Source organism: Cnephaeus nilssonii (genome assembly GCF_951640355.1).
Source record: "Cnephaeus nilssonii genome assembly, chromosome: 13".
Taxonomy (NCBI): domain Eukaryota; kingdom Metazoa; phylum Chordata; class Mammalia; order Chiroptera; family Vespertilionidae; genus Cnephaeus; species Cnephaeus nilssonii.
The window spans coordinates 37,428,917-37,441,166 of NC_137084.1; the positions used below are offsets into that span (position 1 = coordinate 37,428,917).

The 12,250-nt window shown below is 45.9% G+C and overlaps 2 protein-coding genes across 3 annotated transcripts in view; both read left to right on the forward strand.

Annotated features, from left to right (window-relative positions):
• The window catches only part of SCUBE2 (signal peptide, CUB domain and EGF like domain containing 2), a gene marked incomplete at its 5' end in the record, with an annotated part of 63,472 nt that extends 61,009 nt beyond the window's left edge, over positions 1-2,463 (forward strand). For both annotated transcript variants that reach the window (XM_079787115.1, XM_079787116.1), the window contains one exon: positions 643-2,463. In XM_079787115.1, the coding sequence (XP_079643241.1) occupies positions 643-795 (153 nt within the window). In that variant the 3' untranslated portion in view covers positions 796-2,463. The remainder of the gene's footprint in view (positions 1-642) is intronic.
• Positions 2,464-10,111: 7,648 nt separating this feature from the next.
• LOC307109877 (U6 snRNA-associated Sm-like protein LSm5) lies at positions 10,112-10,387 on the forward strand (the record flags this gene model as incomplete). Its single annotated transcript, XM_079788836.1, has 1 exon — positions 10,112-10,387. The coding sequence occupies one exon, from the start codon at positions 10,112-10,114 to the stop codon at positions 10,385-10,387; it is 276 nt and encodes a 91-aa protein (XP_079644962.1).
• Between the last annotated feature and the right edge of the window lie 1,863 nt (positions 10,388-12,250).

Genomic DNA, 12,250 nt, shown 5'->3' on the forward strand with positions numbered 1-12,250 from the left:
ACCTTTGGAGGGAGCTTTCCTCTTGCTCCACGTGGCTGCCTTTAAGACACGGAGCCTGCTCTGGACTAAGCTTATTTTTATATTTTCACTGGACTTTGTGTTTGTTTGTTTTAAAACAAATTCAGGAAGCTGTCGTTAGTGTTGTCGAGTGTAGTTGTATTTTTTAATTTGGAGATGTGTGGTGGAGGAGCAGTAGGAACCTTGCTTATCATTAATACAAGCCAGAGGCAAATTGTGTTTTCATGTTGATTCTCCAAATAGTTGAAGATCCTTGGCTCTTAATCCTTCAAGGGTGAAATTCACCAAATCTTAGATATTTATAAGTAATTATCAATGAACACTTGCCATATCACTAACCCAATAAAAATCCCCCAAATTCCATTTTTATATCTCATCCAGTTTAGAAAAGGAAAAGAGGTTGTTTTTTTTAACATTAAATTTTCCTTTATAAAAGCAATTCATGCTTTTTGTAGGTAATTAGGAAAACTAAAAGCTGGGTGAAAAGATAAAAATCAGAGGAAACCATTTTCACAAAGTGTTTTTCAGCTACTCAGCCTAACACTGGGTCATTATAGTTCCATTGGCGAAATGTCAGAATGTTTAAATAGTTTGGCCCAGTAACAAAAGTCCTGTTCTTTTTAGGATAAGAAACTGATCAAGGCGCTGTTTGATGTCCTGGCCCACCCCCAGAACTATTTCAAGTACACAGCCCAGGAGTCCCGGGAGATGTTTCCAAAATCCTTCATCCGATTGCTACGTTCCAAAGTGTCCAGGTTTTTGAGGCCTTACAAATGAGTCCGCCCACAGGGCACTCCGCACCGTGTTCCGCCTGCGGGCTGGTGGGCTGAGCCGTCTGCTTCTGCAGCCAGCCTCGTTGGATGTCGCCGCCTCTAGTCGCAGTGACATGTTAGAGTTCAATTTTTATAGATAATACAGATATTTTGGTAAATTGAACTTGGTTTTCTTTCCCAGCATGGTGGATGTGGACTGGGAATGGCTTTGGGTCTCACCCGCTTCTCACGGCTGTGGGCAGATGTCTTGGCTACGTCCAGGGCTGGCTGAGCGGGACCTCAGTCAGCTCAGGTGAGACTCACCTGTCTTTCCTGTTCTCACTCCTCCTCAATCGCACTGTGAGGGAAAGGAGGCCACAGAAGGGGCTGCCTTGTCTGAAACGTCAGCTTCCTCCAGCCCAGCCCTCCCTAAGGAAGCCCTCTGCGCCCTGGGTTCAGGCTCCGAACAGGCAGAGAAAGGGAGGAGGAAGGGAGGGACAGAGAGCCCTTTAGGCACCATCCCCACACCTGAGACCTGGCAGGACTCCGTGTCTCCACAGCCTTCTCCTCCAGCCTGTGTGGCCTAAGTTTGATCTCAGGAGCTTGAATTCTAAGCATTGATCATTTAAAAAATACTTAAAGCAGAAAGAATTAGAAATACAGAGCTGAAAACTAAGCACTTCCTCAGACGTAATAATGTAGGCCCATTGACACCTTCCTTGTGACCAACGCCCACCTGTAGCAAGTCCACAGCGCAGGTTCCAGCACCAGCTGTGCCTTTACACACGGGCCTGGGCACAGTGTCAGGGCCTGGAGCATTCAGGTCAGAATCACCTACCTTCATGGAAAGGAAAGTTCACACACCCTGAGTCGGGACTGCCAAGGGTCCTATTTCCACAGTGGGCTTTCCACTATGGGTGGGACACAGTGCGGACCAGCCTGTTAGGTGTGCCTTCCTTCTCCACTCTCCGAGGTCAGAGACGGACTCAGCTCCGAGCAGATGAGCAGCACCACTGAGGGTGGTCTCACCTCCTAATGGTCACCCCACTGCCAGGAGCAGCTACACCGATCCCGGTTTCTGTATCTCAGAACCATCTCACCTTTGGTCAGCACAGCAGGGCCCCACCATCATTTTCTCCCACAGGAACTTGAATTTCCAACATTATTGAATTTTTAAAAATTTAAATCCATAGGCAAAAATCTCATTACAGTAAATAAAAATTGTTTCTATCAAACAAGCTGCCATTTCCCTAATGAATGGGCTGACTACATACAACCATAGAGTTTTGTTCCTTTGTAAAAAACTAACTGTACATACAGTTCTCTATACCAAAGTACTAAAAAATGGTTAACAAATATTTTTTATTTGTGTATTTTTAAGACATATGAAGAATAGATTTTAGAAAGCAGGCGTGGAGGCAGAGAGCAGTTAACAAATATTTTTAAAGAAAATGAAGACTATTTCATTATTGTTGAACTCACTTTTCACCTCATTGTTTTGTTTTGTTTTTCAACCTATTGATAACATCGATCTTTTGAAAAATCCTCATCAAACGTTTCTTCTTTATTGGGATGGGCCCTAAAAAACCCATTTCCAAACTTCTCTTCAAAAATGTAAACTTCTTTATTAAAAAAATAATCATTAAAACAAGCACCTGGAATTTGTAATACCGGAACTTTGCCTACATTTCTGAGTCTCCACATCAGAGGAAAAGTCAAATGTAATAGAACCCAAGTCAGTGGCCGGATGGGTGTGGAGGTGGGGTGAGCTAAACCCGGCCATCCTTGTCCCAGCACAGCAGTGGCTTTGTGCTCAGGACTGCGCATCTGTGTTGCTGATTTCGTACGAAGGGTAGGAATGGGAGGGAGGCTGTACAAACCTGGCCCCTGGGAAGCAGCCTCCAGGAGCAGGCCCATGCACCAGAGCTGAGCCCCTAGCACAAGCATGGGCCTCGGAGGCCCTCGGGAAGCTTCCGCTCTGTACCAGCCAACCACCTAAGGATGCTGTGGTCCTGTTGGGAGGCTGGCTGGCTGGGGCTGCTGTTGCCACCTGCTAAATCCACTATTTACCAAACATCTGCTCTGGGCCAGGCACGCTTCGAGGCCCTCGGGATCACAGTGACAAGACAGACAAGGCTCTTGCCTTCATGGAGCATACATTTTAGAGGAAAGAGGCAAACAAATAAACCACCAATGAAAAGTGTCAGCTAGTAGTATTTATGTTGGAAATTAAAATAAGTTAATGCAACAGATGACTGTGTGGCTGCTTTGGGAGTGTGGATTGTGCATGGTCTCTCTGGAGAAATGGCATTGCAACGGAAAACTAAGTGGCAAGAAGGAACCAGCCTTGGGAAAATCGGGGGGAAGAGGGTTCCAGGTAGAGGAGAGCCAAGGGCAAAGGCTGCCAGGCAGGAACAAGCGTGTGTGTGGATCACAGTCTGGTGGGAAGGTGAGTGGTCAGAGAGGAGGCCAGGGAGAGAACGGGGGCCAGAGCACCTCTGGCTTTTGAATCCAGAACGAGGCATTCGGGTTTAATTCTAGTGTGTTGTGAAGCTTTTAGAGGGTTTTAAGCAGAGGTGTGGCATGATCTGATTTGTATTTTTAAGACAGCTCTGTATGAAGAGTCGATTTTAGAAAGCAGGCATGGAGGCAGAGAGCAGTTAACAAGCTATTGCAACCAACCAAGCCGTCATGCAGGTGGGAGGTGAGGTGGTCCGGGTTAAGGTGATCGTAGTGAAGATGAACTACACAAATGGACGTTCAAATAGGCAATTGGTTCTATGAGGACCCAGAGAAGTCAGGGCCAGAATATGAATTTTAATGTCACAGAATAAAGACGTGGAACTGGTTGAGGTCACCTGGGAAAGGTGTGTAGACGAAAGAAGGCCAGGGAGCTCTGAATTCTGGGGCTCCTTGTGTGGCACAGGGACCAGGACTTGGAGGAGATGCTCATTAAGTGAACAGGAAGAGGTCTGAGCGGAGTTGCACCTTCCCTCCAAGACAGCGAATTCTGTGGGAGAACGCTGAGTGGGAGTGGGATCTGTACAAGTCCTTCCCTCCAGCTGTGGATATTGTTCTTGAGCCATTTACTATAGTGCCACGTTTATGGATGCAGCAACGTCTCCCTTGAGTTTCCTTTGCTAATAAAAGAGGGTTGGCCTTTTCCCGCTAACAGATGATTCTCTTCACTGTGGAAAATTGCTTGCTCTGAATCATTCTCTGGCTGTGAAGTGTGTTGTCTGCAGGCACTCACTGGATTTAGGTTTGCAGGTGATTTTTAAATTGTCATGGAACTTGGGAAAGGGGCGGCTGTACCACACACAGCACGGACTCGCTTGCCCGCGGGCTGATCTTTGCAGGAAGATGCACCAGGGCTGCTGGGCCCCTGGGAAACTCAGGGCCCCTCAGCCCAGAAGCAGGGCCTCCTACTAGGGCTGTCAGCATCTCTGCTTCCTGTCACATAGCAGGATGGGTCTTCATCACTCTGAGTCTGTATTTGGGAGGCAAAATGGGTCGGGGGGAGGGTGGAGTGAAGCAGTCCCTCACCAAGTCAAGGGGGCCTTGTTACCTATGGCCTTCTTGCTAGGCAAGCTAGCCTCCAAACCCAGGTCCTGGGTGTGGCCAGGAGAGGCCCATCCACAGGAAATGAGAAGCCTTGGTGAGCTTTCATTTCTGTGACATGTACTACTCCAGGGGCTTGTGAGCCCAGTTCAGAGGAATCCTGAATATTGGTGGCACCCTGCTTCCTTCTCCCTTCGGGCAGTCCTGACCAGCCTGCAGGAGACCACCCTGATGGCCCAGCAAGGCTGCTTCTGTGATCGACAGGCACAAAGACGTAACTACGCAGCAGGGGTAACTTTCCAGAGAACACAGTAGGATCAAAATAGGTTTAGAAAATAAAACCACTCTTCTGGCTGAATTAAAGGGATACAAACTAAATCCACCTGCTGGGAACAATGAAGTAACTCAGCATGGCTTCGTTTTCAGAGTATCTCATTGGAGAATGCAACCACACGCCTTAGTAACTAATAACTCTTTGTTATGTGTTTGTTCATTCACTTATGCACCATATGTATTGAGGGCTTACTAAGTGCTAGGTATTATAGGAGCTGGTGATACTGTAGTGAGCGAAATAAAGCCTCTGCTCTTGTGGAGTTTAAATTCTAGTAGAGGGAGACATAAAGTAAACAAACAAACATATATTGTAAAGTCAAGTGTGATAACTATTATAAAGAAAATAAGATTGAAAGGATAGAGGATGAGGAAGTGGTGGGAGGGAGCTGTTATTTTAGATAGAGTGAGCTCATAATTAGAGTCATGAATCCAGGCCTCTCCTGGGGATTGGCTCCTCAAACAAAGCCTGGCACCACTGGCCCCCCGGGAAGTTCCTCTACCCACCCGAGAATTTGACATTTCACCTCAGGGCCAGGCTGACCAAAGCTTCAAGTTGTGAACAGCCATTTTGCAATTCCTAGAACAGGCGCCACCTAGTGGTGTTAAATAAAATTAACCTGTGTTTCATCATCAAAGGGCCTTAGAGCTTAAATGCTGTTGGAATTTAAATGTCCATAGTTCAAGACAAAATGTTACCCATGGGGTGTTGGGGACCAGGGTTGTGGTTTGACAACTGATTGATTGCATGTTGTTTCATACAGACCCTCGGAATGTATCTGTCATCTTTTCCAGATCGGAAGTCATTTATTTAGGTCGTTTCACACCATCAATGTTGTTCTGAATCATGTCCAAACAAGTGCATGCACGCGCACACACACATACACCCCACATTCATTCTTTCATTCATTGTTATGGTTTAGGCACATGCTAAGCTGGATATATATACACTGAGTGGCCAGATTATTAAAAGGCTAATATAATAAAAGGCTAATATGCAAATTGTCCCCTCGACCAGGAGTTCCACCAGCAGGCAGGCTGGCCAACTGGCCATGTCCCCTCCCCCTGGCCAGGTTGGCCGGACCCCACCCATGCACGAATTCATGCACCAGGCCTCTAAAATACACACACACACACACACACACACACACACACACACACACACGAGGTCTGGTGCACAGGATTTGTGCACTGGTGGGGGGCGTGGCCTGCAGGGACCAGCCGGCTGTGGGAGATCCGCTCATCCTGGTCAGCTAAGTGGCTGTGGACACGCCCTCTGAGTGGCTGCCCCCTCCCCGCTGTGGGAGTGCCACTAATCCTGTATTGAGCGTCTGCCCCCTGGTGATCAGTTCGTGTCATAGCGACAGATCAACCGGTCATTCTGCCATTCGTTCACTGGGCTTTTATTATATAGGATGGGAGAAATTCACCCCAAACTGTAATCATGTGTAATATTTCACCACATGTAGTTCTAAGAGCTGCCATATCCCACTGGCTTGGACTGTCCTCTGGTTCTATATTCTATCCTAGGACTAAAGGATGACATCCAGGCACAATTTGGCATTTTCTGTCTTTTCTCTACACAATGCAAAAAAAAACCCAAAAAACAGAAATACACACCTACCTCAAATCTAAGCTTGGTGCTGGCTTTGCCTTATACACACTTTGTGGTTGAAAATAAATTAACTTTTAATTAATTAAAAGTTGCTGAGCAGGAAATAGGACCGGTGCCCCAGGGAGGACAGAGTGCAGCAGTGTGTGACTGATTCAGCCATGGCCAGCAGGAGTGCGGCGGTAAAGAGTGTGAGCTTGTGGTGAACCCTGGTCAGCCTGCCTGCTCAGCCCTCTGCAGCCTTGTGGGTAACTTACTGTGCGTGACCACAAACTGCTCACCGTCACACAGTATCAGTGAAGTTGCATGTGTATGAGGCCTGTCCATCGTATCAAACTGTGGACAATATAGCAAGATGGTAATGGTGGCAAAGCAAGAATATGAGCCCGGAACCCCGATATCAGATCCAGGTGGCTTGGCTTGAGGAAGGCAGCTTTTACCAGCCACAACAGGTACCAAAGCTGGAGTTTGGGGTGTTGTGGGTACAAATATAAGAGGCAAACCTCCACTCGGGACTTACAATGAGGAACTAAGGTGATTCAAGCAGCGTCACTCACCCAATATTCCCCTCCCCGTATCTTAATATATGTTCACAAGAATGCATTCTATCTGTTGATCTTAGTGAAAGGTTTATCTCCGATTTAGATTTCACAATGCTCATTTTCTCTGTGATTTCCATTATGTTCTCTGCAGTAGCTGCATTGATATCCCAGTTCTGCCACTTAATAGCCATGTGATCTTGCACAAGTTAGTTAACTTCTCTGAGCTTCGGTTTCCTCATATGGTAAATATAGGTAGTGATAGTACCTACTGGATAGGGTTATTGTGAGATTAAATGGGATCATACACATGGAAAACTCTTGCAACACCAGTTAGAATGTAGAAAGGGCTCAATAAATGCTAACTATTATCATTATCATTATTTCCCACTTCTTGAAGCTTGAGAAGTTAAATCCAAGATACATTTTTTAAAAATAGGTTCACACTTTCTTTGCTGGTTTCCCCCCATTTCACTGAAACAGAAAGTCCTTTAGTTAGACTCTAACAAGTTGAGAACCACTAGCAGGGTCGCCTAAGACCATTGGAAAACACAGATGTTTACATTACAATTCATAACAGTAGCAAAATTACAGTTATGAAGTAGCAACGAAAATAATTTTATGGTTGAGGGTCACCACAACATGAGGAACTGTATTAAAGGGTCGCAGCATTAGAAAGGTTGAGAACCACTGAGTTAGAGGCTTTCTAGTGAGATGTGTTCTAGAAACTGAAGAACTCGAGCTTAAAGAAGGTATGAAAAGCCACAATGCCAGATTTGAGTTCTCACAAGAGCTTCTGAAAAGCCCTATCCTTCTGAGCTGGGCAGGTGAGACACACTTTTCCAGTCTCCTGAACTCTTTTTTCTTTGATCAGGAATAGCACACACACGGAAAGACCTGTCAGTCCTTCATCTTTCCTTGTTTCCAACACTCAGTCCCTGATGGCAATACACCTTGCTGAGCCCAGAATCAGACATTCTCCAGAAGTACTCAATTTTGATGTTTCCAGCATCACAAAGTCCATCCTCTGACTCCAGGGAGGCAGTACCCAGAGTTGCAAAGCTTTGAGAAGCCTTCCATCTTTGGAGTCTGTTTTCAGACGGAAGAACTCTCCACTGGCCTGCGGGGGGGGGGGGGGGGGGCGCAGCGGGGGGGGGGGGGGGGAGACAGTAATTTCCAGGTTCTCCGCCTATCTTGGAGGAGGGAAGAAAAGAGAAAGACGACATATTTATTGAGGGTTCACTTTGTGCCAGGCCCTGGGCTTAGGTGTTATCTTATTTAAACCACCCAGAGTCCTGCCAGATGGGTCAGGTGAGGCCTAGAGAGCTGCAGGAACTTGACCAAAGGACCACAACAAACAAGGGGCAGAGCCGGGGTTCAAAGCCAAGCCGAGACTCCCCTCTTTCCAGCAGACACTCTTGATTCAGATGCTGAGATTTCTCCCCTCCTTCCTCTCCTCGTGGCTGTCTGATTTGAGGTCACAGCCTGTCCTCATCCCAGGAAGTGAAACAAAAGCATTGCTGACAGGCGTGGATCCAAAAGGCCCAGCCACCTTTGGCAAACACCAGTGGGGCTGCCATCAGCCCTGTGATATGAGGCTGGGTGTTGTTGGGAATCACTCTGAAGGAAGGAGACAGAGCTATCTCTTGTTTTTGCTTTAACCTGCCAAAGTCGACACAGTTTTCAGGGCTGGGTGCCAAGTTGTGGGCACCCGCGTAGCCAGAGATCCTGGCACACATCTGGCACCTGCAGGAGACAGCTGTTTGAAGAATCTTCCTGCCAGAGGGAGCTGGGTGGTGGGGAGGACACCAGAGGAGGAAGGGGACTCTGCAGCTACAAGGACGGGGTGGTGAACACAGAGGGACCCAGGAAGTGGCCCTTATCTTCATGAGCGCCAAGGGCAAAGTCGGAGCAAAATATGCATTGAGCGGGAAGGGAAGGGGATGAAAACTCCTTGGCCATCTCCCCTTTCTCCTCTGCTCTTATTTATTTTCTGGCTTCCCAGCTCCGGCACTCACCCTGTATCCCATTCTCAAAGCCCCCCCCCCCCTCCCCCCCGCCGCCCCCAGTTGAAGACCCAAAGGAGGTTGCTGGGAAAACAGACTGTAAGCTTGGAGCTGCTGACAGCCAAGAGACAGGAAGAGCCTGCCTGCCGTGGCATCAGCTCAGAGCAGAAGCAGTGACGATGTCGTTTGAGCCCTTCGATCCAGCCATGCCTGAAACGCCTGCGCTTTTATTTATTTTATTATTATTATTATTATTATTAATATATTTTATTGATTTTTTTACAGAGAGGAAGGGAGAGGGATAGAGAGTTAGAAACATCGATGGGAGAGAAACATCGATCAGCTGCCTCCTGCACACCTCCTACTGGGGATGTGCCCGCAACCCAGGTACATGCCCTTGACCGGAATCGAACCTGGGACCTTTCAGTCCGCAGGCCGACGCTCTATCCACTGAGCCAAACCCGTTAGGGCCCCCTGCGCTTTTAAATTAAGGGACTTTGCATTTTGGCTGAAGACATTTTCAAATGGGCATCTGTCGCTTATAATAAAAACAACACAAGTAAAATCCTAACTGAAACAGCATCAGCTTGTCTAGTGTAATTTTCAAGGATAGATCCTTTATAACAGCCAAGGAAGGAAGTAGAGATCTTTAGAACAAAGCCACTTGACATGCAAACTCAGAATCTAGAGGCACTGGGCATGGGCAGAGTTCGCCAGCCCCTGCCTCAGGAGGCTTTGGCTCCGCGGGGCAAGCTTAGGGGGGTGGGGATGGTAAGATGCTCAGGCTTGACTTACATTGCCTGCAGCTCTGTAGGGAGGCTTGGAGGAGGCATAGAGCAGAGCCTATTCTGAGGCTTGGCAACCTACAGGTGTTCCCAAAGGGTCCCAAGTAATGGTGGCAGCTACCTTCTGCGAGCTCTTCCTGTGTGCCATGATGTGCTATGTGTATTCTTTCTTTCTTTTTTTAAAATATATTTTTATTAACCTCACAGAGGAAGAAAGAGGGAGAGAGAGATAGAAGCATCAATGATAAGAGAGAATCACTGATTGGCTGCCTCCTGCATGCCCCAACTGGGGATCAAGCCCCCAACCCGGGCATGTGCCCTTGACTGGAATTGAACCTGGGACCCTTCAGTCCGCAGGCCAACGCTCTATCCACTGAGCCAAACCAGCCAGGGCTGTATTCTTTCATTCAACCAATCCTCACAGCAGTCCTGAGAGGTAGATATGTTACTGGCATCATTTTTTAGACGAGGGATGGAAACCCACAGTGATGGCTCTTCTGGCGTCGCCATGGCGGCTAACGCTCCCACTAACCCGTCGCAGCTGCTGCCTCTAGAGCTTGTGGACAAGTGTGTAGGATCAAGCATTCACCTCGTAACGAAGAGTGATAAGGAAATTGTTGGCACGCTTCTAGGATTTGATGACTTTGTCAATATGGTACTGGAAGATGTCACCGAGTTTGAAGTCATACCAGAAGGAAAAAGGATCACTAAATTAGACCAGATTTTGCTGAATGGAAATAATATAACAATGCTGGGTCCTGGAGGAGAAGGACCTGAAGTGTGAATGGATTTCCTTGACTTACATTAGATTCTGTTTTGTCTTATAATGACAACAAAATATAATATTTTTTAAACCTTTCACTGTCTGGATTCTGTGAAGCCAAGTTTCCCGTTAAAGGGGAATGCTTTGAAGAGGCATTGTAAATGCCATTTTTTTAAAGTTAATCATGTTTATCTTGGGGGAAAAAAGAACATTGAAGACGAAAATAAAGGGGGTTTTGGTTGTCATTTTATTTATTATATTGCAATAGCCATTGGAACAAAGCTTGTGGTCATTTTGTCAGTTGCTCTCTTGTCATTTTACCTCTGTTTCCTTATTTACATGACCACTTGGTTCTCAAAAATTGTTCCAAACAAAATGGTGAGCTTTGGATTTTGAACAGGTGCATTTAACCTGAAATTATTCAATTTAGTTCACACTGTGATGCTTTGAAATTAGGATTTTTCTACTGCACTCAAGTTTCAGTAACTTCTCTTAAAAAACAAACAAGCAAAATAGACAGGTAATCTGTGCACATTGTAGAAATGCAGACAAATTAAAAGGAAAACATCATACTTTGCTGTCTATCCTCTTAGACTTTTTCAGTACACATTTTATATTTACAAAAACTCATTCGCCCTGATTACACTGTTTTTGGCCTCCATTGAAGAGTTTTTAAAAATTTAAGTGGTGAATGTCTTTCCGTGTCATATTTCAGCAACATTAATGTATGCATAGTATTTCATTAAATGGGTTTACCACAGTTTATTTAGCCTATTCTTATTATTGGCCACAGTAGTCTAACTAACTCTTTACACATTTTTATTTTTCTTAGAAGAAATTCAGAAGTGTGTACTGTCAAAAGGTATATATTGTCATGTTGCTAACAAAATGTTTGTCAGCGGTTTTTCATACTTTATATACCATCATTGGCTATGTTCTCTCTTCTCTCTTTGTCATTGTGATAGGCAAAACTTGGTATATTTAAATTTTTCTTTACTAATTTTTTATTTTGTGGATTATGTTTATGAGGCTTTTGCCATTGAGATGCTTGTCTTGTTTCTCACTAATTTGTAAAATTCTTAATAGTTCCTCTTAGTCATGTATTTTGCAGGTAAATTTCCCAGTTTGTAGTTTGCCTGTTAGGGGTACATTTTTTGACAAATAAAAAAAATACTTTATGTAAAAAAAGAAAAAAAGAAAAGAAACTCACAGTGATAAAGCAACTTACTAGTCATATAGCTAGTGGCAGAACAGAGATTGAAACCTAATGTATCAGAGTCCAAAACCTGTGGTTTTAACAACAATATTATACTTCTTCCAAGATGAGTCAATGGGGGTAGGGGATCTTGGCTCTATGGAGAATTAACAATGATCTTTTCTGTTGGTACAGCCCCTAGCGCTTACAAAGCCCAAGTTCATCTGCAATCTCACTGTACCCGTTTTACAGATATGGAAACTCAGGCTTGGAGGTAGGAAGGGACTTGCTCCAAGTCATTTGGGCAAACTGGATAAGCTGCCCGGAGGTGATGCTCCTCAAATGGAGCAGCCAATCTACAGCCTGCATAAACTCACAGTGCGCATGGGCGGGGCCGGGGGCGGGCTGGCCTCACCATACTGACCCACGCTGATGGGCCGCGATGGTCTCAGTCTGGCTAAGGACGATCTCTGACAGACGAGGGGACCAACTGGTGTTGTGGCCACAGATCCCATTGCAGGACACATCCCAAGACGGCACAGAGCTCTGCATTCACAGATTCCCCGCTCCAGCCAAGGCCCTATTTCTTTTTCAGCAGCACTTGATATGGACAAATTCCAGTTCAACCAGAGAGATTCAGCTTGCTGGTGTTCCCCCGGGGGCTCTAGCAATGAAAGCTTCCCCTTTCT